The sequence below is a fragment of the Glycine max genome, chromosome 4 (assembly GCF_000004515.6).
Source record: "Glycine max cultivar Williams 82 chromosome 4, Glycine_max_v4.0, whole genome shotgun sequence".
Taxonomy (NCBI): Eukaryota; Viridiplantae; Streptophyta; class Magnoliopsida; order Fabales; family Fabaceae; genus Glycine; species Glycine max.
The window spans coordinates 1181925-1209843 of NC_016091.4; the positions used below are offsets into that span (position 1 = coordinate 1181925).

At 31.0% G+C, this 27919-nt stretch overlaps 4 protein-coding genes across 7 annotated transcripts; 2 read left to right on the top strand and 2 right to left on the bottom strand.

The window, feature by feature from the left end:
• Window positions 1–457: 457 nt before the first annotated feature.
• Window positions 458–6761, bottom strand: LOC100798857 (protein S-acyltransferase 21). Its single transcript, XM_003522961.5, has 10 exons — window positions 6426–6761; window positions 5467–5580; window positions 5233–5353; window positions 4223–4410; window positions 3666–3734; window positions 3173–3244; window positions 2915–3043; window positions 2274–2354; window positions 2004–2210; window positions 458–1600 (listed from the first exon to the last, which is right to left on the bottom strand). Exons 1-10 carry the CDS (start codon window positions 6468–6470, stop codon window positions 698–700), a joined length of 1929 nt encoding a protein of 642 aa, XP_003523009.1. The 5' UTR covers window positions 6471–6761; the 3' UTR covers window positions 458–697.
• A 4118-nt stretch (window positions 6762–10879) lies between these two features.
• Window positions 10880–14622, bottom strand: LOC100810044 (MLO protein homolog 1). 2 transcript variants are annotated; one of them, XM_006578962.4, is made up of 14 exons: window positions 14430–14622; window positions 14286–14343; window positions 13958–14193; window positions 13735–13851; window positions 13271–13331; window positions 13081–13166; window positions 12903–12977; window positions 12712–12800; window positions 12561–12610; window positions 12407–12447; window positions 12147–12320; window positions 11820–11855; window positions 11584–11712; window positions 10880–11392 (listed from the first exon to the last, which is right to left on the bottom strand). In XM_006578962.4, the coding sequence occupies exons 1-14, from the start codon at window positions 14556–14558 to the stop codon at window positions 11030–11032; spliced, it is 1644 nt and encodes a 547-aa protein (XP_006579025.2). In that variant the 5' UTR covers window positions 14559–14622; the 3' UTR covers window positions 10880–11029. The 2 variants fall into 2 exon arrangements, with proteins under 2 accessions (XP_006579025.2, XP_040870674.1); XM_041014740.1 differs by having other exon boundaries at window positions 13958–14131; window positions 14430–14570.
• A 4102-nt stretch (window positions 14623–18724) lies between these two features.
• LOC100306344 (uncharacterized) lies at window positions 18725–21423 on the top strand. Of its 2 annotated transcripts, none has more exons than NM_001250407.2 (5): window positions 18725–18977; window positions 19634–19766; window positions 20224–20320; window positions 20621–20707; window positions 21047–21423. In NM_001250407.2, exons 1-5 carry the CDS (start codon window positions 18938–18940, stop codon window positions 21179–21181), a joined length of 492 nt encoding a protein of 163 aa, NP_001237336.1. In that variant the 5' UTR covers window positions 18725–18937; the 3' UTR covers window positions 21182–21423. The 2 variants fall into 2 exon arrangements, with proteins under 2 accessions (NP_001237336.1, XP_040870427.1); XM_041014493.1 differs by having other exon boundaries at window positions 18934–19156.
• Window positions 21424–23710: 2287 nt separating this feature from the next.
• On the top strand, window positions 23711–26983 carry LOC100806482 (glyceraldehyde-3-phosphate dehydrogenase B, chloroplastic-like). Of its 2 annotated transcripts, none has more exons than XM_006577787.4 (9): window positions 23711–23948; window positions 24045–24158; window positions 24540–24704; window positions 24798–24965; window positions 25063–25223; window positions 25363–25424; window positions 25518–25567; window positions 25911–26317; window positions 26678–26983. In XM_006577787.4, the coding sequence occupies exons 1-9, from the start codon at window positions 23850–23852 to the stop codon at window positions 26808–26810; spliced, it is 1359 nt and encodes a 452-aa protein (XP_006577850.1). In that variant the 5' UTR covers window positions 23711–23849; the 3' UTR covers window positions 26811–26983. The 2 variants fall into 2 exon arrangements, with proteins under 2 accessions (XP_006577850.1, NP_001240080.1); NM_001253151.2 differs by having other exon boundaries at window positions 23802–23948; window positions 24543–24704.
• Window positions 26984–27919: the final 936 nt, after the last annotated feature.

The window sequence follows — 27919 nt, forward strand, 5'->3', positions numbered from 1 at the left end:
CTTGTAAGATAATTTTTAAATTAAATGCATTTGATAAAATAAGTTATTTAAGAAATTAATAAATTTAAAATAACATAAATAAACATTTTATAAGACTTTTTTTTATATAAAACCCAGTTTTGTTTTATAGACATTTTTAATTAGTTTTAGTTTTTTTATTGATTTTAAAATCCTTTTAATTTTTTAAAAGATAAAAAATTATTAAACATTGTGTAACCATTAATATAAATAATATTATATGAACCCCCCCCCCCCAAAAAAAAAATAGTAAAAAGAAAATAATAATTAAAATAATTTATTTCTATTCATTTATACATTTCTTTTGAAAACCATTAAGAAAAAAAAAAGATAAAAGAAAGGAAATGTACTAAAATAGTAAGGAAAAAAATTACAACCACTTTAAGTTAATAAAATAAACTTATAAACTACTCAGTACTCAAAGCTACATGTGAACTACTACTCTCTGAATATTCACGTTCATATTCAAACTTAAAATGCAAAGATAGTGGTCAATAATTTTGTACAGTAAAAGGTCGTGATCCATTCATTAGCCTATACAGATGGAAAGGCGAATGCACTCATACCGTCATAAGGGGGAAACGATGAAGTAAAAAGACGGACATTTAAAAAGTTTAGTTAATTTAAAAAAAATAAAATAAAAAAGGATAAAAAACAGTTGCCGTAACAAGGAGGCAATCTAAGGAAACTTGTTTTGCTGGGCATAACCACAACCAGGAACAAACACAGGAAGCTGGCCACCCCTATGTGATCTACCTTGCTGAAAATCCCTTAATGTAGAAGAATCTCTATCCGGAATACCAGCTACTACTGAACTGCTACTTCTTGTTCCTGTACTTGGCTGTTCATTCACAACGGGGCTGCCAAAAAATATAGAACGGCCCGTGTACAATAATTCTGTTCCGGGACCTCTTGATGAGGACGAGACAAAGCGTCCAGCTGCTTGATCCCAAAACACTGACGATCTTCTATTATCTGAAACAGCTAAGGTGTTGCTTCTCATTGGTACACGTGGCACATTGTCGTGAACTGGATTTATGTTCCCTTCACTTCCTTTAGCTGACGAAGGAGACTGGTTTCCCGATGGTTGTTGATACATGGGGTTGAAATGGTCTCTGTTCAAACCTGGCCTCTGCATTGGTGAAGGAGTAAGGTTGGAGACTCGTGGACTGCTAAAGTTACTCATACTGTGTTGGCATGATGCATCTATGTCATCCTTGCTTGCTTGACTAGGAGGGTACGAGCTCTTGGAAGGAGATAACCTTGATGTCCCCACTGTATCATTTTTTATATGAAATCCTTGATTGCTGATTGGGCTGCTTCTTCCACTCACATTGCTACTGGATACATGATCAACATCATACGCATGAGGTCGAGAACTAATTGGACGAAGCACAGACGATGATGCTCTGGCCTTAGCAGCTGCCTTAGTTGCCTCATTAGAATCCAATTTTGCAAGTTTCCATGCACTTATACGCACAGGGCGCTGGTTCATTTTTCTCCCTTTGTCAGGTGGTTGTACGGCATCTGGATCAACAGTGGATGGTAGGCGTCCCGGCTCCAAATGTGGTATAATTTCATCCTGCTTATCCAAGGCCAGATAGTTAATCAACATAAAATGAGAACTTAATTTATTGCAGAAAGCACAGTAGCTCTTGTGACAGTTCTTATAGGGCATGCATTTAAACAATGCACCACTTTTGCTTTTAACTGTTCACCTATAGCAGTTGTTTATTTCTATTGACCATGGAAATTCATACTATATAAGCAAAAATATAGAACATACTGTCTCAAAGAACAACAGCTTCCTATAATAGAGCTATTGCATATTGTGTTTTGCAAAATCATTTTGTTCCACTCAACTCTCCTGTCCTATCTCTCTCACCATAATTGTCTATATGTAATGTTCAATGATGGGAAAGACATCTTTCAATGAAATTACTGGTCATATGTGATTCAGGCAAATTACACAAAGATGGCAGTACCGGGTGGTCCATAAAGATCCTTGGCGGTGTACACCAGGCACCTTTGTACTGTATACTCATTCCAACGGAGCTTCTTCCACTCATTGCAGTGACAGCTGAACTAGTAGGAGACGATGGTAGACTCTGCTGTTCACCCCCATCAACTGAAGGCCCAGGTGGTTCACTTAGAGTTCTCATGGCAACAACATACTCGTAAGTTGTGATACCCTGTAAAAGAAAAAGACAGCTTAGAATATACATGTCAATAGGAGGAAAAGTTCATGAATATACCTTTCGTATCAGGATCATATGGAAAAAGAATAATTCTCCCAAAGGTACAGTTGCAAGGAATGAAACTGCTGTGCATATGGCCTGTTAAAGGATTGAAAATTATGTAAAAAATAGCAATTCATACTTTATTGAAGTGAAAATAACAAGAAAGAAATTCTTGGTAAAGAACATTATCATTTAGGAACAATTAACCATTCAAATAGTTAATGATGTTCAAAGAATGGATAATGATAATTAGTTTAAGTTTATGTTGAATAATTTTGGCAAACACAACCAATAAATTTTCCAATCAGGATCACTAACCAACAACAAAAGAACTAATGTTTTTAAGAAAAAAGTATGTATGAGATTGAATTAAATGTTTTATATCAATGCATATTTTTGACATTTCAAGCCAAATAAGGGGTCCCATCAGTAGAAAGAATCCAGCATTTTAAGTTAACATGAGATGTGCACCAATAGAAGATGCAAATGAAAAAGTCTATTGAAAACCCATACAAGGCCCATAGCTCATTATGCACCATTCCTGCAAACAGAACTCATAGCATATACAAAAGTAGCATTTGTCAGGTAAAGTTTATTTCAGTTTATCCTATATAAAAATGGAGAATAAAAATCTGAAAGAAAAAGAGTGAATGTACCACAATAATAGCAAATGGGACTCGAGAGAAACCAGCTCCAAGTTTTTCAGCTATCTGATTCTCTGTACCTTTCTTATCAACGAAACATCTGACAAGTACTGCAATCCCAACTCCACATTCAACTATAAGCTGTGACATGTATGAGGATTAAGTAAGAAAAATACAAAAATTCTAATCTGGAAGGAATTTTCTCTGTGAAACTGAAGGACCAGAGGGGGGGTGAGGAACTAGATTCAAGATGAACTTTATGCAACTTACCCAAACTAGGCTCACTGCCATAAGACACACAAACGTGATGTAATTCTTCTTTCCAACACAATTGTTCAACCACTGAACAAAACAAAGAAAGTATAAGATGATAATGAATTTTTGAAGAACCTAATAGGTACGGAAAACACGTGAGTAATGACAAGTGCACAACTGCACACAACATCTCAAGTCCAAAACATCAAAAAATTATACATTGCAACTTGCAAGTATTACAGGCAAAATAACTTCGAAGAAAAATAATTATCATGCATTAGAGACAATTAGACAAACAATAACTCCAAAGAACAGAAGGGGGAAAAAATCTTTTCTGAAAGGGACAACTGTAAAAGTGAGCATTTAAAAGGTTGACCTGACCTCTTTTTTTATTATCAATTTTTTATTAGTATGACAATGGACCATTAGACCTCAGGCTAGGACACTACAAAAGTGAGTATAAAAATACCCAATAACTGACTTAGGGTGGGATTAGAACACAATTTACCCGACAATGGTGATCAAATCCATCAACACATTTGTCACAACTTCGACAATGCTTACTAAACTTCTGCACCTGCAAAATATAATTAAAAAGATGTAAATACATCATGGTTTTCAATACTCTGGTGAGGTAAGGAAAGGAAAGAAAACTCTTCAACTAGATATTTTAAAATAAAAAAAACAAGAAACAAAGTGAAATCAAGGAGGTATTTTATAATTATTTACGAAAACAGAAAATTAAAACAGAAAATGTTTTCTCAAATCAAAAAGACTCTGACTTACTATTCATTGAAAGGGGCTGTATTTATTCTTGAACAAACATGAAGCATCAAGAAAGGGATCTCTATAACAGAACTTTTCCTGTTTTGCCTATAAGCATGGCAGTTTTAGGAAATAAATTTGGATTATTCTACTTAGAATCAAACTGTGTTGCATTCTACGAGACCATATATATTATATTTTTCTTCTCTATTTTCCTTTCATCACTTGTTTTTCTCTTTTTGATTTATTTGAAGAAGTAATGGAAAACTAAATAAGATTTTTCAGATAGCTCGTATCAACCTCAGCATTGCACAAAGTGCAGAACAAAGCCTCCTCTTCCCCAGACTGTTGCTGTAGACTAATTTCTTCATTACTACAGCAATCTTCTCTAACAAGGAAACCACAGAAGAAACATCCAACTTTAGAGCACCAATTTGAATTGTGCCGATCAGACATTCCATCACCCTTTAGTCCCATCTTGCTGGGTTCTGCAATAGGAGATGCAAACTAAATAAACTATCAAATTACACTAGAAATTGCTATTAAAGGCATAGGAAAATATCAATTGCTGCCATCATATCCCAATATATTCTAAGCAAGTATCATGGTCAAATCAATTAAGATAATAAATTCATATGACAATTTGTCTGTAAAGCTATAAGCCAATATAGGAAGTAACAAACAAAGTGACTGTACATTCATAATTTCATAGGGCAAGTAAAAGTCTAAATAAGAAGTTCCAGACCTACAAAAAAGGCATATATAAATCTGTTACAACTGATTTAGGGTTTTGTGTGCAACCATTAACAAGAAACAACCTAGTCCAACAGTGTCATTACTGTAAAATTAAATTCAGTGCACTTCTTTTATTTTGGTGTTTTAGCAAGCACTGTTGATCAAACAAAAAATATACTAAATTTATGGGACCTGTCAACAGTTGTGATTGAATCATAATTTGAATCTTGTTGAGAAAAGAGAGAGAACAAAAAGCATAGGATGAATTCCGTGTGTTGACTAACATAACAGAGCAGGTATTTATATCAAGAGTCCAAAATACAAGGATAATTACAAAACAACTACAAGAATATACAGTTACTCTAATTAACATAATTACATAATTACAAAACAATACAAGAGTCCTAAATACAACGATAATTACAAAACAACTACAAGAATATACAGTTACTCTAATTAACATAATTACATAATGTATTATCTGCTCTATTCCTATAATTACATTATTTCTAACAAATCTGTTCCCAAGAATAAACTTAAAAATCAATAGATGTCAGTAGCATTCAAAGTCCAACCTGCCAACTCTTCATCAAGTTTTGATCTATTCTTTGATGTCTTGTCACAATCAACCATGACTCCCTTATCAGCAGGATCAATGGCAGTGCATCGAACATAAAGAAAGAACACGGAGAGAGCCTGCAGTTCAACATTTAAGTTCAAGTCAATGAAGGAATATTGAATCCCATTGTTAGAACGAATCTGCAGTATGAAAAAACACATGAGCAGAGAAGAATCAGAGTACCGCTTACCAATACAGAGTAAACACCAATAGCCAAATATTCATAGATGTCCTTTCCAAGAAAAGGAGCAAAGAAAGCATAATATGCTATAGATAGCAAGAAAAATACTGTTATAGCCACGACCTGTTCATGAATCATAAGCAGGGAAAAAAAACTATATGAGAATACACAAATATTCAATTCTAAAACATGAAAACTAAAATAATACTAGGCAATTTGCAGCATTGTGAAAGTATTTAGGTTCACCAAAAAAGTTTGAACTGTTGATTCTAGTTCCTAGAAAAATTTAAGGTGTTTTTAGTCCACACATTTACCAAAAGTGATGTAGTTTTAGTCCCTCGTCAGGACTACAAAAATGTGTTTAAAATGTGTTTCTTGTTAGATTGTAGGGGCTAAAAACATACTAATTTTTTCGGGACTAAAATCAACATTTCAAAATATTTATACCCAAGAATTTACCACACCTACAAAAGAATATGGTGAAGGGTTGTGGTTTAATTTTTAGTGTCACTCCATCTACATGATGACTCTTAAACTTATCTTTCTGCAAATGAGAAAATATTATGATAACACTACATTCATAGCCTGAAATGAAGAAGCACAATAATGCTAAAGTAATTGGCGTGGTTTCTATGCTGGAAAAAGGAAGGAAAAAAAAAGAATATTTGGTAGATGGATATTGGATTTGAAAAAACAGAATCGCCCCCAGAAAGTGAGAGAGAAAAGGCGTGGAAACGACAAAACGCATGAGATTCCGCATAAATATAGAACATCAATTGACAGCGGAAAAACATAATAAACCACAGAGAAAAACAATGCAGTTGGATCAAATGGGAAAGAGGTAAAGGAGAAAGTCAAAAGGGTAGAAGAAGATGGAAAATTTGGAGGAAAGTTGAAAGAAAGACCTCATCTGAAACTGAGAAAAAAATAAAGTTGCACATGATTGCGGCATTGAAAAACCAGTGTACCTGAAAAGTGTGAAAGGGGAGCTCCCATCCATGACGCCTAGCCATGACCGAAACTCTAACGGACTACTACCAAATCAGAAGCATTTCCACACAAAAGGAGCATCCACTTCCCTCTTCAAACTTTGCTCCTAATGCTGCAAACTCGAAACCGATTCGGAATAGCAGAGCAACCAGTTCTCTGAATTCCCAGGCTAGGGTTTGCCAAGTCAAATTCAACCCGAGAGAGAGAGAGAGAGAAGTAATGTAAGAGGTTGTTGGGTGATGTGAGAGTGAGAAAGGATGAGAGAATAAAGAGTAAGGTGAGATGAGGGCACTCACTCACTCTCCCACTCTCCCACTATTATTATACATTATTGCTCTTTGCAATGGTAGGAAAACTTTAATTGTTATCTTTTATTTTTTTAAGGTAACATTGATTATGTTTTTTATTTATATTGTTTATAATATTAATAATGAAGATAATAAATTTATAAATAAATTAATGATGGCGTAAGGTTAGTTTTTTTAATTATTATTATTTTTTATTTTTATTGTATATATGTAAAATCATGTAAGAATATTATTTTGGGAGGAAATATTATCGGTTTATATATATTTTTTGTTTGGGCTCCCAGGATGATGTCTTTGGAGCTTTTTATTTGATTTTATTAAAAGATCCAATAAATTAAAATTTACTTATTAAACCAGATCATTTAAGGAATAAATAAATTATTTATGATGAAGAAATGATCACTGTCTCTTGAAGAATGGACCGTATTTTATTCATTTCATTTCTACTCCTTCGTAATTACTCTCCTCTCCTATACCCTTTAATTCCTTGTCTTTGTATTCATTCATTTGTTCAACTGGAATGAAATATGAAATATGAAAGTCACACTCACATCAAACATTTTCTCACAACCTACTCCTAACAAAATTGAATTGGGAAATATTAATGTCCGTTTATATTTTCATTTTCAATACTTTATTTTTTAACTCAATTAAAGTAATAAGTAATTGTATATTAAAAAGTTAGTTGGTTATCAGTATAATAACGTGTATCAATTATATGCAAATAAAAATCCTAGGTTTCTTCCTTTTTAATATCATAATTATAATCATTAAATTATAGATCATTTAATTTTAAAAATATATTAATTTAATTAAAATAAACTGATAGAATATATATATATATATATATATATATTATCAACTAATCTTGAATTATCATATCATTAAAAATCATTAATTTTTGTAATAAATATTTTATTTAAAATACAAGTTGAGTCTATAATGAATCAAGATTTGAATTCTTTTAGAAAAATATCTATATTTAGTGTCTAATTGTGTCTCAAATAAAATTGCTTCCGAATAAGAATACTTATAGAAAATAAAGAAAATAAAATAAAGATGTTATTTAATTATTTAACAGTGTAAACAAAATTTAAACAAATAATATATGAAGATTTAAACTCAAAATATGTATTCCAAGTGTAGAAATAATATAATTTTTGGCAAAAATAAATTTTAAAACATGCTCGGTAGATATTCAGTTTCTTTATTTTTATTATTCATTTTCTGTTATTGGTATTAATGATACCTGAAGTAATACTAGTATATGATAAGTATTCTATTAAGGTGGTTAACGGAGGTGCTGTCCGCCTACAGAGATGTGAGTGGCTCAGTCGTGTTTGAAAAAAGGTGATGTTGTTTTTTATTGATAAATATTAATAGTTAATTTCTTCTTTCTTAATTACTCAAATCAATCCTATGTCCCCTAAAAGAGAGGCTAGATAGATGATAGAGGACCAGGATCAAAATCTATTATAAGTGAACATCTCACATTGTTAATCTTTAGATAAAAGTTAATAGAACAATGGCATGTAAACATATTAATTGATGTGGAAATTTTTAAAAAATGACTTTCCCTTTCTGGTGGAGACTTTTGTCCACGTAAACAATTTTCACATGAAGTATTATTGGCATACATGTGGAAAATAGTTAAATAAAATGGGAAGAAAATTAAATTATTTTTCAAAAGAATACTATTTTGGAGTACTCAATTACATTACATGTCGAGATAAAAAAATCATTAAAATTTTACAAAATTAATTTTTTTCTTACGTATATATCAAACTAATTTTTTTAATTATGAAACAAAAAAAAACTAATATTCTTAATTAGTGATTGTCAAACTAGGTTACTTAGTTATAAATGTTTGTACAGAAATGTTTTCCTAACAAAAAATTAAACTCTTGCTTTTTGACTGAAAAAAAAACCTCTTCTATTTAACACTTTCTCATGTTATATAAACTTTTTTTAACAACTTTATTAATAATGTTTATCTGAACATAAATTATCCGTGTTAGGTGTCACATATTTACATGTCGGTTAGAGACCGATTGATATGATATTATATCAGTTTTTCATAAAATAAACTCTGACTTGCTGAAAATCCCCATTTGAGTGTGACTGTTACGTTTCTACATAATGTTGGAATATGTCTGGATGAATTTGTTGTTGTACGGAGATATCTGATAGCCAACAAAGAATGTTTAATTGACAAGTAAGAATGTAGATTTGATTTTTTTATTGTTAATATGAAAATCTTATTAATGAATAAGTTTTCCATAAATACTACTTTGAAGCTTATTTTGACTTCAATTAATCTTTAATATATAACTCAACTAAATTATTGTAAATCAAATAAGAATGAACGCATATGACTTTATTTTATTTTTACAGAAAATATATGATAGTTAAGAAGTCATATTCTTTAGAGTTAATAATTTATATATATATATATAAGAATATATGATTGGATGATAGACTAAACAAATTTTACATTAGTGTATTTAAATTAAAATTTATTTTAAAAAAAGTAAAGAAGGAAGGATGCATTTATTATTAGTTCAATTTAATGATAAGTTTAATTTAATAATAAATACTCTTTTATTTATTAACTTAAAAAAAATACTCGCATTCAAATCTATTTATTTTATTAGTGAAATACTTTGATGACTAGCTTTATATAATCACTCTATTAATCTACCAGAGGCAATAATTAATTATTTAATCAGCCGTCCTCACTTAGAACATAATGATTTGGAATCTTCCAACTAATCATCTTTTTGTTCAAACCGTTCCTTCCGATGTCACTTTCATATGATAGTGACAAAAGCAATACCGTGAGTTGCTGAAACTTGTTAGCAACGTTTAATAATATGCCGATAACATATATGCAGAACGGAAAGAGAAAAGAATGAAAAGCATACCGATTTGACTTACCAACCGCAATTAGATTATTTAATGCTTTTGCAAATTACTTTTTTTTTAAAAAAAAATTACTTTGCTCTTAAAAAAGTGTAAAATAAAAAAGTTAAATTGAAGTACATGTTTAGATTTTTTAAGAGAATTAGTTTATAAAACATAAGTGTTAAAACTTACTTTTTTTACTCCTAAAATAAATTGATCCAAATACATACTGAGTTTTAACAATATTTTTTAGCTTAAAATCAGATAAAAACAAAAAGATAGATAAAAATTATTATTTATTATGAAACATAAAATGTTAGAATAAAAAACTTTATTTACAAATTATTCAATAAAAAATTATACTCAATGTTATTTATAAAATAAAAACACACTCATTATATTACTTTTAAGAGTTAGCCTATCTTTGGTAGAAAGTTAAGAAAATATATGAAATTGTGAGGAATGAAAATGAATAAAAAAATATGAAAGAGATTAAGAGAGTGAAAAATAAATTATTTGTTTGAGATAAAAGAGATGAAATATCTGAATTAAAGTGATTAGGTAACAGGAAAGAGTAATAAATAATTAAATTAATTTTGTTAAAAAGTTTTTTTTTTGTTTGTATATATTAAAAAATATCGCGACAATATGTTATGAAAAGGCACAATTTTCATTGAACCGCTACAAAAGGATAAAAATCGCGCACCCGCAAAAAAACATGTAATTTGATTTTTCTGTAGTTTTAATTTATGTGGTTTTGTTTGTTGATAGCTCTTTGCCTTTGTCCCTTACTGCTTACACACTTAACAGGAGATGGAGTTGGGCTGGAAATTTTTTTATGAGATATTAACACTGGAAGGCAAAGGAAGACTTTAAATAAATAGAAGTAAGAAGTCATAGATAATAAATATGAATTTGATCCTTTTTTTTTTTCAAATTTCATTTTTAACTCGTAAAAAAAAAAATCACTGGTCACATATTGTTAAAAAGAATCACCTCTTAGTCTAAAACCTCAAGCCATTAAGTGATATGAAAATCATGTGATAGTCACATGGATAGACGCTAAGCAAATTTTACTTGAGATTTTTTTTCCTCTTCCGGAAAGCCAGTAAACCTTGCTTGGGTTGTAACTTAAATTATTTGGTTAAGAATGTCATAAAAGAATATTAAAGCAAAAAAATGACCTAGCTGAGTATTTGAATATCAGCCTGCGAAAGAGGTTGGGCAACCCATGACTCTTATGGGCAGTTATACTATTGTATTGCTATATTAATCATGTTTATGTGGTAATTTGAACAGAAATCTTGGTTGATATATATTAACCATTAATTTTGTTGACACAGGCACACGTCCTTCAGAATTAGTCATCGTTAAGGCTTCACAAAGGAAAAATCGATATTATGAGTTTCTCCATTTCTTGAAGCTTGACGCGTTTGTGTTATTTCATTCAATTGGTGTGAAGATCCCTCTGTCTCGGACAAGTCAGTGTCAGATTGGTATGATCGTGGAGAATAAAGAACACTATCTGTGTCTGTGTGGCTTGGCTTGTACTTGTGAAGCAAATGCAAGGGTGATGTGCCTTGGCTTGGTGTTGTTTCCCCACTCATAGTCCCTGAAGGAATATCTATTCCTGCTTTCCTTAACTTTCTCTTGTCCTTTGCAGCCTTTTGCCATTTCTTAAGTGCCTTTGCAGTTTGCTCCTCAAAGATTGTTTTCTTCATGTGAGATCCCATCTTCAAGGTAATATATATATATAGTAAGAGAAGGGAAATAATTTATAACCACTAGAGTCGGTCTAGTGGTGAAGAATTAGGATTGTATACATAAGGTCATACGATTGAATCTGAATGTGATCATTGTGCAACAAAAAAAGGATAATAATGTCTTAATTAAGTAATTTGATGGTTAGTTTGACATTATATACCTGTGTTACTAGGGAATAGAGAGGGAATGTGATGTAACTGCATACGACTTGTAAGGCTATCCCAAGGACAACCCTTGTCAGTATTAGGGGCAAGTTTTCATGGAAGCAAGATGTGATCTTAAACTCATACTGCACTTTGAAAACATCATTAAAATTAATGAATCCTCTAAATTTGAAACCCCAAAACTTAAAATTTCTCATAATAAATAAATATCTCGGTTATATAGGTTACTTACCCATGTCCACAAGAAAAAGGCTATTTGGAATGCATTCTGCAAAACAACAAATAAATAACTTTGAATGAAATTGTATTACAAGTTAAGCATGTCACAATCACAAAAGAGAAAGAAAATATTATATGATTCAAAATTATTATAATTTTAACCAATCTTTAAGTGATACTAAATTTTATTAACTTTTTCCCGTAAATTTACATTTATAGTCATATATCATGTAAAAATTAATTGAGACGATAGACATGTTATAATCTCGAATCATATGATAAATTTTCCAGTGACACGAACCCCCAATTTATATTTATATACAGAGACACAAGCTATCACCTCGAACAAGGTAAAATGAATTAAGAAGATAATCCACTGGGGCCGGTTAAACCAAAAATACTTGTTGTTTGGCTCTACAATAGGGACTCCTCTAACAATTGTGGCTCGGTCTTGGATTTGTTGGGCCATTTCCATGATTATAAGTTCAAGCTTGGTGCCCACTAATAGAAGTATCTGCAAAGCAATGAAGTTCGATGGATGTTAGTAGTATTAATTTTCTTTTCAGGTTAATAATTAATAACTTTTCAATTATGAACTACCACTAGTGGTGCTAATGATAGCCAAGTGAGCGTGTACCATTCTGCAGGAACAAAGTAATTAACAATAGTAAGCCAATAACAACACGGGTTTGTGCGTTGCGTGTGTGAGTTGGTGTACAGTTAAAAAAGAGGGATATCATGAAGAGAGAGTTACTGTAAACGTTCACAAGCATAAAGACGATTGCAAAAACCCATAACGGAATGCTGCAAAACAAAAACTAATATAGTAAAAAAAAAAAACACTTGGCATTAAAAAGTCTTGTAAGATTAATGCGTTAGTGACTTTTAGGTCAGATGACAGATACCTTATACCCACGACCACTTTAAAGTCGTCCTCCATGGATCTTTTAATGTATTTTTGAAAGTCAAATTTGCTATCGGGAGCAAAATGTGCCTGCATTTGGTCACGTTTTTGGGTTTCCGTAACAAACTCAATTAATTAAAAACAGTTGCATTTATTTAATTATATACTATACATGTAAGCATTGGCACCCACGTTAATAAATCCGTGCCGCATGGTCATGTAATCCACCTTAGTGACAGACCCGAAAAATTGCCTGAAGAATGCCACCTATCAAAAAAAGGCAAATAGTTAAAATGGTTTATTGTTAATTATTGTATAAATTATATATTTTTTTTCATTTTATTCCTGAGGAACAATGGATGAAACTCACTATCCATCGAATTCCTGGCATCCTAGACCAACCAGAGTGACGCCTAACGAATGATGTTTGATGCGCTAACCTGAACCTTGCAGGATCTGCGTTAATCATGAAAATACATAAGACAAAGCTCCATTGTATGTTATATTTTTGTATATATTTATATGTATTAAGAGCTTTCACAAATTGCAATAAGAATTACCATTTGTAAATTGATACTCCAGGGAAGATGTTTCTGCTTCCCAAGCCTTCCATTTCTTCATCTGTTAAGCAATATATCGGTGGTGTTTTTTTTTTTTTTGTCAAAAAAAGTTTGGTAGTATAGACTCATTATGCATTTAACTACATTTTAAAATATATAATTTGATATATAAAAAATTATTATTTCTCATAATGTAGCAAATCATTTTTTTCTGAAAATAAAATATGTTTAAAGAATCTAATCATCTAGTAACTATGCTGGGACCTTATTTGTTGTAACTAATCATTTTACTTATACAAATAAACCAATTCACTTGTTTGATTCTAATGAGTTGACTTAATATTAACTTAAAAAGGCAGTCAATTCATTTATGAACATCTTAGAATATTAATCATATTCATGCGCTCTGATCAAGAACCGTAAATTAAAAATCTTAGATTTGGAAAAGTAATTAATTAACTTACTTTTGCTCTGGCTAGAACCATGGTCATGACGCTGTAGAAAATGTGAAAAACAGCGAGGACAAATATAAATATATGCAACTGGTGCACCCCAGACTGAGAGATCAAAGGCACTTTACCCTGAGAGAAATTAACAATGCATATAATACATACAATTAAGAGTTAATTAATTGAGAAAAGGGGTAGTATTAGTATGAGAGTTAATTAAGGATCGATTCTTAATTACTTTTTGTGAGCAATAGTCACCCCCAGATGCAGCTGCTAAAACTCGACGCCATTCCACCACGTTGTCGTCAAAAGAAAGTAGCTTCCTTCTGTCATTTGAGTCATCATCTGAATCTGACACTTCCACCTTCTTGCATGGAAGCATTATGTCACCAGCTGACACAGGGATGCATATCTTTGCAATGTATTTTGTACCAAAAGTTATTAATAGGGATATGAATCCTAATAACATTAATTCTGCAAAACACAAAAACCATATACGTACATATAATTAAAATTTGAAGGGAGTTCAAAAAAAAAAAACTTTGCCTCGTTGTAATTTTGCTTACCCGATTTGATTTTCTCCAAGGCTTCATTCATGGCCTTCTTATGTCGTTTTTGAAACCACTGTAATTAGAAAGTAATTATAATCAAGAGTGTGTGTGAAAGTGAAAGGAAAATGATATTCAAGTAATAAATAAAGGATGAAGCACCTTTCCAAGTGAATGGATTCCGTGTTCAATTAATACAGAGATGATGATGAACACTGAACAAACAGCAGCTACTGCCCATGTGGGTGTCTCCTTTAAGCTTCTTTCTGCAGTAGCAGCACCACCAGCCATGTTAATTTTCTCTCAAACAACCAATGCAATTTCTCTACCCTCGACGTACGAGTTAAGTTAAGAATGCTATATATATATATATATATATATATATATATATATATATATATTCAGTTCTATAGAGAATGGTGTTTTATCATATGCTTCCAGGTTTTATCCGCCGAGGCCGTAACCGGTAATGGTATATATTACTCTTGCGGGAATCATACGTACCTAGAAAACAATACGTTAATTAATTAATAAGCATATGATAATAATGTTAAAGCCGGCCCTTGGAAGATTTACATGTTTAAGTTTCACGGGGTTTAGGTCTAAATAATGCCATTAAATTATTTTTCTTGTTTGTAATATACTACTTATTTATCATTTGAGCCAGTTAACAATCATCATACCTGAGGCAAAGTTTTGGTGATCCAATCAATTAATTACTCATTTAGTTTGCAACAAGCCTTATCGTTTACTTGTTTGTTCTATTATGCGTGGAGTCTTATTCTTGGATCAGTTTTCAGTGATGAAATATTTTTCCTATTTTTTGAGGAAAGTGGTGATATATTCTTGATGGTCGTTGATGGGCATTTACTGCATCTTAGGAGACACCGCAGCCACGAGTAAATTTAATTGTTGGATTTGATGACTTAATATTGAACGTGTCCTTCGAAATTGTTGGACCAAGTATTAATTTAGGATTCGTTGGTTGATAATAATTAGTATATGGGTATAATATTTATATAACATATTAAACAATTCATTAATGTAAAATGAAATATAATGTATAGCAATATATAAAGAAGAGAATATGTTGCGTTACTGTTTTTGATATTTACATTTTTTTAGATTATTTTATCTTTATTTTTAATAATATTAAAGTAACAATAATCATTAATCATCTCTAAATATGTAGATTAAAACTGACTCACTAACTAATCACCCACTAATCACTCATTACTTCCATGGGACAATTTTATCTTTAAATAATTTCTTAAATTTTAAAATTTTCTTTTAACTTAGATTAACTTCTCACTATTCTTATATTATTGTTTTTTTTTATTCTATTATTTTTTATTAAATATATTTAACTTCTACTTTTTTATTATTTAAAAAAAATTAGAGAGGCACTCCATGCCTCTCTTCCCCTAGTAATAATAATAATAATTGATATTGAACTTCATACATAGATTTTATAATTTGACATTAGATCTTTATTTGATTAAAATATTTTTTGATTGAATTAAATAATAAAAGTAATTAGTTCAAATTCCAAATTTTCATTAACTTTGGACTACTTTAATTAATTTCTACTTATATTTTAATGAGTAGATGTGATAATTAAACTTGATCAAGTTCAATAAATACTTATAAAAATAGCCATGAATTTCTTTTTTTCTTTTTCTTTTGATAACCGGAAAAGAATTACTCGCGCTAAATAGATTTTAGTCCAAGTATACATGTATTTACTCTTTTTTTTTTTATAAATGAGTATGTATACAAATAATTTACTACCCATGTACGTCCAATACAAAGGTTTTCTTTTTAATTGAATGTATAAGATATTTAATTTAAATTCATCACTATTTTTTTGGTCGCAAGTCTAAATTTTTGTTAACATTGATAATTATTACATATTTTGATGAATGAATTTATTTTAAATTTCAGATATTTGATTTTTTTTTTAAAAAAAGTTTTAAAATGGTTATTTTTTAAAAAAAACATATATTAACAAATCAGTAGTACTTAATAAGAAATAACCTCAGATTGTGGACAAACTGCAAAGTGTTCCCTCTCACTTGTTTTGTTCAATTTGAATAATTCAACTCAACAATATGACTAATTCACTTTACTCGGTCTGTTCAATCTGACTAATTCAAGACATTCGTTAATGTTTAAAAAGCCGGAGAACGGGTTTGAGCTGCTATTGTTCATTGACGACATCTCCATTGGCCCTTTTCATTTTTTGGGTGTCAATATCTCAAATGCGTATAATGACGGTATTATTATGGGCTTAGGTTAACAAAGGTCAAACCCAAATCCAATGAAAACTAAACCCATTCCACTCACTAAAAGCTGCAAAATATTGGTCATTCCCATTATTGCTATGCCTCAATCTTCATCAGAGTTGACTGAGGCAAGTCTCGTTATATGATTCTATCCCCCCACAACAGCCAACGATATCCAATGAATCGTCCATTCATGGTATTGCTTTTTTTTTTTTTTATAAAAAAAATCCACTTTAAAAGATCAAATATAAATTAACTTTACAATTAATGCCTTTATATATATCAAAACAACACTTAACTTTCTAATATTAATTCCGTTGTTATTTTCACTTACTTATAATAAATGTGCAAAATATTTAATAATTAAGTAAAGAAAAGATATAATAAAAAGATAACAATAAACATTTAATTATGCTATCATCTAATTAAAAATTGTTATGTATGATAAATTTAATTTAAAAATCATACCTACAATAATTTTAGATTACTTGAAAATGTAAAAAACAAAAAAATCCTAACAATTAATATTGTTTTCAACTTCTTAATAGAAATAAAATATTCTTTCAAATTCAAAAGTGAACAAATAAATGAAACAAAGAGTAAAATATTGATAATGAGCGTTTTAAGAGGATTTTAAAAAAAAGTATAAGAAAAATCAGAATACATTATTAATATGTTAAAACATTTGTACTCTTAAATCTCTAATAAACATCATATAATAACTAGACTTTAAAAAAAATAATTACTTACCATTCAAAAAATTAAAACTGAATTGTTATTCTATTTCTTAATATTTTCAACAACTGAAATAGTAAAATGTTAATGGATTGAAAAAAAACAGACAAATTAGAATTGAAATTATTTAATAACTTTCTTAATTATTTACAAAATCTTTTACGACAGTTATTTTTAAGAGGAAAGAATAACTTTGAATCTTTATGAACATCCCTTTAATAGTTATAAGTAAAATATTTACAACGAAATAGAGCCCTAATGCAATATTTAATAGCGCATACTTTTCAAATTATCCAAAATAAATAATTTGTAAAAAAATTCAAGCGTTTAATCACAACCAAATTAATGTTTGGCGTTCAAGACTTTTATCACAAGATGAAAAAACCCATTATTGCATATAGAAATATTTACCAACTTTTACATTTTGAGATACGAAATGCATTATCATATTTAATATTTTTATTAATTGTTGAGAAAATAGTAAAAATGACAGAAATCATAGTTAACAACTAGGAATTAAAAAATATATATTTTTATTTATTTTTGATCTTGTTAATCGGTGTCCTAATATTTCAGAATGCTAACTAAAGAATTAATAATACTCATTCTGATCATAATAAATTAAAATAGAGATACATTGAAAATTATAATAAAACACATTAATAATATTATTTTGATAAATTTTTAATTTAATTTTTTAACAAATTAATTAGTATTACTTTCATCCCTATTCATAAGATATAATTAACATTTTTTCTTATTATAAGATTTTATTTCATTTTTATTGTACATTAATTATCTTTTTTTCTTTCAGATTGAAGAAGATGAATAAGTTTTCTATAAAATTAAGGATACATTTAAAAAGTAAAATAAATTTAATACTATTAATTAATCAATTATATTTTACAATTAGGGAAGGAAAGAGTATTTGTCTTTTACTATTTTGGCTCAATGATTCAATTGTTCAATTAATCTCATTCACCTTAATAAATCGTGATCAGCGACAATTGAAAACACTTGTTTTTCCAACCCCAGTTCATCTTTAAAAATTAATTGATATAATGTTCAACAGTTTTCAATGACTTACCTTTTTTTTGACTGATTTTAATGATTTACCTAAAGCAGGATATGTTTAATGAATTATTAACATTAGTTCGCGTGAAAAAAAACTAATTTATTATTTAATAAATACTAAAAATATATTGACAAATTAGCCGAAAGCAACATCTAACAAACTTATCCAGTTTCATTATTAAAAAATAATCTCTATGAAGTAAGTAATTTATTTAGAAAGAAGTCAACAAAAAAATTATTTAGAAAAAAATAAAGATTTCTTTACGAAAAAACCAAGGTCTGAGGTTATAATATAATAAAGATTTTTAATTGATTTTTTGTTTTCATTTGAGACTTAAAGGCAAATGAAATGAATTGTTGATGATGAAAAATAGAAAATGTAAAAAGATATATGGCACCGAATATTTAGATGAGATTTAAGGAGTTGGGTATATCCGCATTTGTCTGAAGTCTGAACCCATCGCCAGAGAAGAAAGTGTTTAGCTTTCTCTTACTTACATCATCACTTGCTCGCTGTGATATTATCTAACAAATTATTCATTTCATTGTTCATACTCACTCGCACCTAACTCCGCCATGGCTTCTCTTCCCACCACTTTCGCTATAACCAAATCTGGTAACCTCTCTCTCCAATTTTTTTTTTCTCCTTTTCAACATTCTTCATCAATTTTAACGGATTGGAGCATAAAATAAATAACCCAGGCGCATTCCCCTGATTTGATTAGCTACGTGGGTTCTTGTTCCAGGGTTTTCAAATTCTGGTTTCTGCCTTAACGATGTCAGTGTTTCAAAAATGTAATTTTTCTTTGAATTTCTGGATTTTTTTTCCCTGTTATTCTTTCATGATTGATTGGGTTATTATCACCTGAGATTGCTCAACACTCATTTATGGGAATTCCCTGTCTTGCCCCCATTAATTTTATGGGAGGAGTTTTTCTTGGGGTCAGTGTTCTGTAACAATTTGGATTTCAGCATGCTACAATACAAATATATAGCAGTATGGTTGTTACTTGTTACGATCATCTATTCACTTACAGCTATAAATCATGCTTTACCTATATCAATTCTTTTCCCCATGCTTGGTGGGAAGGGGGAGATTATATAAAGATTTATGTATACTTGTTTCATGCAATGTTGCCATGCTTCTATTCAATATCACTCGCTTGCTAGCTTCTGCACTCTGGCAAAAGCTTTGGCTACAACTAGACTCATCTATCATTTGTGTATGTTTTTTCCTAACTGAGCGTCTACTGTTGCAAAAACTTTTGCTAGCATCCTCCATAAACAAGGTGGACCACTCTCTGGTCAAGATCAAACCATACAACTTCTCTCTCAATCTAAATCGTCAAGGGACCATGCAAACATCTTTAACCAGAAGGCCTCTAACAATTCAAGCTACGTATAGGTATTCTCTTTGTTTTTCTGGTTTTGTTATGACAACTTTAAGTCTGCGTGAGTACAGTAAATAGCTGCCAACAATGGTCTTAAATGTCAGTTATTTATTTATTCAAACATTGGGGCCTGTGTGTTTCATTGTTGTGCTATAACTTTCTCCTTCACACATGCTATAACTTTCTTATTTATACACTGAAAAGTATTTTATCTTTGTTGTTTGGTGGGAACATATGGAGAAACATAAAAACATGGTGAAGAACCGTTTTAGGAAGTTGAACTTTTTAGATATTTATACATATTGTGGAAGGTGATAGTATAGTAGTGGTAGTTATTGTTGTTTTTGTTATTATCAGGTGCCATCAAATCACTACTGCAAATATTCTTGAGTTAAAAAAAAAAAATTGATCGTGGAAGTTGTTAGATGAATTTGTTATTAATTTGACCTACTACTTGTTCTGGAACTACAGTGATGGTGGAAGGCCCAGCAGTGCTAGTGTATTTGTTGGTGGGTTTCTCTTGGGAGGATTAATAGTTGGTACTCTTGGTTGCGTGTATGCACCTCAGGTAGTATTTGTTACTGAAATATACTTTTTCAAGTACTAGATGTTGGTGTTCAATGGGATACATTCAGATGTTTGTCTTGCTCTTCAATTCATCAATTGTGTAACTGCATACTGAAATTAAATTGGTTAACCTCTTTTATTTATCCAGTCAACAATGTATGTAGCATAATTACAAGTAGTTGGCAATGGCTTTACATATCTTAAAAATTTTAAAGATGGTAGGATTTGCATTGTAATTTTTTTTGTAAAATTTATATGATGCAGACCAATATTTTTTTATTGCTTAAATATTCTTCCACAGATCAGCAAGGCCCTAGCTGGAGCTGACAGGAAGGAGTTAATGAGAAAATTGCCAAAGTTTATATATGATGAAGAAAAGGCTTTAGAGGTGAGCAGTTGCTTGCTCTTGATATTATCCTTCATGTTTGTCTTTATGAAGGGCACTTGCCATAGTTGATCTTGCTGTAGCCTTTTGCTTGGAGGCCATAACTGCTGTGTGATTAATTTCAATTTTTTTTATCAATTGTATCTTAAGAGTTAAGACTTATATGGCAAATTTATATAATGATTACACTGTTGAAAAAGTTTACATGAAATTAGTCCTAATATTATGAGAGGAATTGCTCCTGGGAGGCCCTTATGTTACATGGTACTTGCTGCAACATGTTGGTTTTAAGAGAAGGGTATTCCTTTAATGGCTGGCAAAATTTGCTTGCTTGATTTGCAGAAAACCCGGAAAGTACTGGCTGAGAAGATTGAACAACTGAATGCTGCCATAGATGATGTTTCTGCTCAGCTAAGGTCAGAGGAGGCCTCAAATGGAGTAGCTGTGAACTCTGATGAAATTGAAGCTGCCACATGAGACTGCTGCAGTGATGTCATGGTACACAATCGGCTATTACTCTGTCCAGTAAAAATCTTGTTGGTACAAAATGTATTTGAATTTCTTGTAATATCTTTCTATTTCTTCTTAATAATAAACTAAGTTGTTTTCTGTTTTTGGCCACCGCTACTGTGGGTATATAGTCGTACTGTTTTTATGGCTGATTTCTTGTGTTCTATTGGCCATTTAGTTATAGTGAAAAGTTTCCATGATTGGCATAATACTGGAATTTCTAGTTAACCTTTTCTGGTTTGTATCTTTCTATTGATGATTGCTCTAGATAGTGAACAATGTCACTTTGGATTCTCCATACTAGGATGTTGTCACTTTTGCAGCAACCATGAAATCGATAAGCTGTCAATCTATATTTAATCGTGCGTAAACAATAAGTTAAAAACAAGCATTTTGATCCCTTCCCCCTCTTCCAAATACAGAGGTTGCATATCATGTTGAAGATTGAATCTGGCTTGTATAAGACGACGAGTATTTTAATTTATTAAAAATTGCTAGTTAGAATTTTAATAATTTCACCGATAAAGTACATCTTTCATTTTACAAAGAGTTAAATTCTTAGAGATTTTAATAAATTAGTTCGAAATTCTTATAAAAGTGCCTCAGTTTTTTAAAATGTAATTTGAATGCATTGTATTATTTGCAATAAATTATTATATTTCTGTACTGCATCGAAATTAAACTTCTTTGTAGAAGGGAAACTTGAATGGTTCTTGAAGTGTTTTTTTTATAACAAATTTATAGACTAATTAACACAAGTCTCATATTCTTCAATATTTATCATATGTTTTAGCTTTTATGTATTACGATGAGGATTTCGTAATAATGTGGTTATTTTTGTGGCACAGAGGTACTCAGCGAGTCAGCTGATGAAGTTTTGTATTCTATTTAAAAATAATTAAAATATGACTAATATATATATTTTTATTTATAGGAATCAAATACAATATTAGGGAGTTTATAATTACTCAACCACACACGGCTCAATCAACTTAGTTAGGATCCTTAGTAAAAATTAATTTAAACAATTTAAATTGAATTTGTAGGTATAAAAAGTTAGACTATTAGATTTGGATTCAATGTATAAAAAAATAAATTTAATAAAGAAGCATATTAAATTAATTAGGTGAAGAACATTTATCGTATAAAGTAAAGTTATTTAAATTCTTAAAATAAAGACATATTGTTTTCATATTTTATTTTGGTTTCTCGTCATAACTGATCCATATATGTCTTTTATTGAAAAAAATTTGGTCCAATGACGTTTCTTATACTAATAAAACATTACTTTTTTTTACTTTATTAGTATACTTTAATTTTTTTTATTAAGTCTTAACTATTCATGAATTAAGGTAGTACTCCTGAAAATGATAATTAAGGCTTGGTTTCGTGTTTGCTTTTTGTTTTGTTCCCAAGAGAAATACACCCAATATAAATTGGAGAGAAGATTTTTTGTATCAGTAGCAATTAAAAATAGTGTAAGAAACTTATCAACCCAGCTAGATGTTGACAAATTAGAAAAAATATAGTGCTAGAACAATTTGTTGCTATTTTTCAACTATTGTTTCTTATGAAATACATAAATTGCCACATTTTAATTTATTCTGAAGGGAATGAAATAATAGGCTTATTTTGTTTTCTTTTAAAAGTTATTATTTTTTAACATTTCATAATCACTCTAATTTAAAAAAAAAACATGAAAAATAATTATTTAGTTTTTCATCTCTTCCTCATGCTACATTGTTTTTTAAATTCACACCTATAAAAGGAAATTAAATTCTTCACTATTGAAATTGAGAACACTTTCTATTGTATTATCTTTGCCTTATGTGATTGTTTAATACTTTTATATTGCAAAATGTCTTACATTATTAGTTAACTTTGAAACAAGTATTTCCTTTTTCCTCATATTTCATCATTTAAAAATAATTACTTCTAATTTTTATGTATATACTTTTTAATTTATTTTGTAACATTCTAGTTTTTTTCTCTTTAATTGTATTTATTTATATTATTAAAATTGAAGTTTTTTAATTCAATTTTACCATTTAAATAAACTTATAAATTCCCAGATAAAATACGAGATATTTACTGGTTAGTTCCTATATTTTTTTTAAACGATAAATGTGTTATTTATTATTTTTTGTTATTAAGAGATTCAAACTCCATCCTCTTCTTTCTCCCTTCACTGTTAACCAAATCTTATAATCCCCTAGCTAGTTTCTTTATCAGAAGAACGTACGGATGGAAAGTATGGTTTGTGTGGTATGACATTTTCTTTTTCCCTCTTCTCTTGAGGCCAAAAAAGAAACTTTTTAAGTATTAGCAGGGACATATATAGCTAGCTAGGAAATTAATGAAGGGCCATAATAATAATAATACGTGGCTCGAAAAATGAAGTCGGTATATTGGAAAACATTGAGGTCCAAACATTATCTTATCCTATAGATTTTTCTTACAACTTATTCACCACTCGTTCCCGTTACTCCCCAGCAACCATAATTTTCATTTTATTATTTTTTTGACAAGCAGCTCTAGAAAAATCTGCAAAGAATAAAACAAGAGGAGGAAATGCAACTTACTTGTTGATATAAACTTCACAGAGAGAAAGTTGTTGTAAAGCCTTGTTGCTGCCATGGCCACCCACGCGGCTCTTGCTTCTACAAGGATCCCTTCAAACACAAGGTTCCCATCCAAGGCCTCTCACTCTTTCCCAACCCAATGCGCCTTAAAGGTCTATTTCTTGCATAATTATTAACATGTCACCTGCATGGTTTTTTGGTTTCATCACCTTAATATATTTTTAACTTCACTTTGCTTGAGCTAGCAGAGACTTGAGGTGACAGAATTCTCTGGGCTTAGATCCACTTCATGTGTCACATATGCTAACAGTGCTAGAGAATCTTCCTTTTTTGATCTTGTAGCTTCCCAACTCACTCCCAAGGTTAGTTTCTTAATAGTTATATTTGAATCCATTCCCATTTGATTGGATGATCATGAGAGTTACCTTCATGCTTGTATGGATTATAGATATATAATAGCTCTTACTTTCTTTGTGTTCTTCATTGGGGAATCTCAAACAACTCAATATATATCTTTCTTTCTTTTTTTACATAAGCTCAATATATATCTAGAAAATGTTAGATTCATAACATAACATGTATGCTACAGAAATTGCCATGAAAAATGCATAGCTTTTTAATTATTACTTTTAAAACTACGTAATAAGCTATGAAGGGAATATCATAAGTTCATAACAAATGGATGACACCTTAAGTAAGCCTTCTATGTTTGTTTATATTTTCTAAATTGCAAAAATTAAAAGCAGACCAATGGATCAACTCCTGTGAGGGGAGAGACAGTGGCCAAGTTGAAGGTGGCAATCAATGGTTTCGGACGCATTGGTAGAAACTTCCTTCGCTGCTGGCACGGCCGAAAAGACTCACCCCTTGAAGTCGTTGTTGTCAACGACAGTGGTGGTGTCAAGAATGTAAGTTTTTAATTGGCTTGGCTGAGTTTGTTTTGTTGGCACAGAAAGAATAGTTAGTGACCTAAACCTTCTGCTTCACATATATTCCTGCAGGCTTCGCACCTGCTGAAATATGATTCTATGCTGGGAACCTTTAAGGCAGATGTGAAAATACTAGACAATGAAACCATCACTGTTGATGGTAAGTCCATCAAGGTTGTTTCAAGCAGGGACCCTCTTAAGCTTCCATGGGCTGAGCTTGGAATTGACATTGTTATTGAGGTAAAGTCCCCATTACTTGACTTATTTCAAACACGATCCAATATTGTTTACTTATTGAAGAGCTCCTAAAAAGATCAATGAGTGAATTTTTGTTCAGGGAACGGGAGTGTTTGTGGATGGCCCTGGGGCTGGCAAACACATCCAAGCAGGTGCTAAGAAGGTTATCATCACTGCTCCAGCAAAGGGTGCTGATATTCCAACTTATGTTGTCGGAGTAAATGAAGGGGACTACACTCATGAGATCTCTAACATTATAAGGTCCGTGACAACCAAAGCATTGCTCTGTGTGTGTGTGAACGAAACATTGTTTTTGTGCCAATTGATTGATTATTCATATTTCATTCCTATTTAGCGGTTAAATTTTCTTTTTCTTATATACTGTTTCTTCAACGTGCAGCAACGCTTCCTGCACCACAAACTGTCTTGCTCCCTTTGTGAAGATCCTGGATGCAGAGTTTGGTAAGCAAACACTCATCAACATCATACTGGCAGTTATTATTTAAGAGAGATATTCCAGACTCAAAGTCACTTCCCTTTGGTCTATGTTTCCAGGAATTGTGAAGGGAACCATGACAACCACGCATTCCTACACTGGAGACCAGGTACAATATTGATCAATCACAAGTTAGTTGGAATCCAACCTTACTTTACTTACAATATATGTGTTCAAAGGGGATGTATCTAGTGAGAATGGTTTTTGATGTGAGAATGAGAAGAATAACTATTAGTCTTTAGATCTTATCATAAATCATCAAAATTAAAATACACAAGTCATCCTGAGAGTTTTTAGAGAGTCACGTCACTTTTTTTAGTTATATGATCCATATTTACTTTTCTCATTTTTATATAAAATAACATTCTTACTCGATATAATGATTTCTACCAACTGAGAATGAATAACTAGTTATATAGAGCTAAGGAAGAATTGTGTATGTGTTTGTGCAGAGGCTTTTGGATGCTTCACACCGTGACTTGAGAAGAGCCAGGGCTGCAGCACTTAACATTGTCCCAACCAGCACAGGAGCTGCCAAGGCCGTGTCTCTAGTGTTGCCACAGCTGAAGGGCAAGCTCAATGGAATAGCGCTCCGTGTGCCTACACCCAATGTTTCAGTTGTTGACCTTGTTGTGAATGTTGAGAAGAAGGGTCTTACTGCTGAAGATGTGAATGCAGCATTCAGAAAGGCAGCTGAGGGGCCGCTCAAAGGTGTATTGGACGTGTGTGATGTTCCACTTGTGTCTATCGACTTCCGCTGCTCTGATGTTTCCTCTACTATTGACTCCTCCTTGACTATGGTCATGGGAGATGATATGGTTAAAGTGGTTGCTTGGTATGACAATGAATGGGGTTACAGGTTAGTTGGAACATGACTTGGTATAATAAACTCTCATCACTGACTCATTTTTTAAACATTATACTCACTAGATAGAATTAGATAAGAACATTTGTAATTTGATTTTTACATTATTATTCAATCATAAACTATTATTTAGTGAGTTTGTTAATTTCTATAATAATTATTTTAGAAGTTATACTAAGGTCGATTTCTCGTTGTGCTAACATTGCATTGGATAGAAACTAAAGTCTTAAAACATTCATAATCATATCTCTTTTTATTAGTTGTTATTGTGTGTCTCAGTATTCAATTGGTTGAATTGAAGCTACTTGTTATAATGGATCACGCTATTGATGGTTACTGTGTTGGGGATTGCAGCCAAAGAGTGGTCGATTTGGCACATCTAGTAGCAAGCAAGTGGCCAGGGGCACCTAAAGCGGGGAGTGGAGACCCATTGGAGGATTTCTGCGAGACAAACCCTGCTGATGAGGAATGCAAAGTTTATGAATAGAGGAGAGCTCCTTTTCTAACGTATCATGTGAAAAAGAAGGAAATTGTTCAGACAGTCTATCTGAGGAGAGATTTTCAAAGTTTATATTTATTTGCAGCCAATAATAAGTTTTGGCGTGACTGAATGAATATCACCCATATATTGATTGATATTGAATTTCTGAATTCTTGTAACTGATTTGCAATTCTTCGAATCTTTTAATCATTGCTCAGTGTTAAGTGGAAGGCTAGACAGTAAACATGCAAGCTATAGATATTGGAACTCAATACATCTTTAACTATTTAGTTAAACAAAACAAAACAATACTTCCTCCACCAACCACACATGATATATATTTGGTGCAACCACACATATGATATGAACCAAAGCAAAGTAGCAAACTAGCCAAGTATATATTTAAAAACTTTACTGGGAATCGAATTGGGTCAGCAGGCCCATCCAGTAGAAGAAATATGGCCCAGTTGCTCGCCTAGGCTTCTGGCTCGAAACTCATGAACACTTATTATAAAAAAAACTTCTATTTTAAGGGCAATGTCCCTTTTTGAAACTCATGAAAATAATTCACTGTTGACCATACGACTCACTGTCTCACTCACATGACTGATGGCTCGATGACCATGTCCCTCCACCATCATTTTGATATTGTTTTTTTTAGAGTTTTCTTCTCCTTCCTTCTTGAGATCTAGAGATATAGTATAAGAGTAAAATGTAGGTTAAATTGGGATCATTATATGGAGCTACCGGAAAAATGCTCTTTCCCAGTATAGTAATTACAATATGATACAATCATATATAATAAGAAATTAAGATACACTCTAACCCATTGTTTATTTAAATGGGAAAAGGATGAAAAGAATTAAGGAGGATAGAAGCAAGATGAAAGTTATTAACTTCCATTGTTTGTTTATCGTTGAAATGAAATAGAAGTAAATAATTTTTGGTAAGCCCCACATGATGAACGAATGAATCCTGGTTAATTGAAAATAGATCGATGAAGTGAAAAAAACAAAAAAAAATTGTAAATTCACGACCAATTTCAATCCATTGGTTTTGGAGAAAGAAAGACGAACAAGTAAATTACAATAGAAATTAAATTACGTTTACTTTTA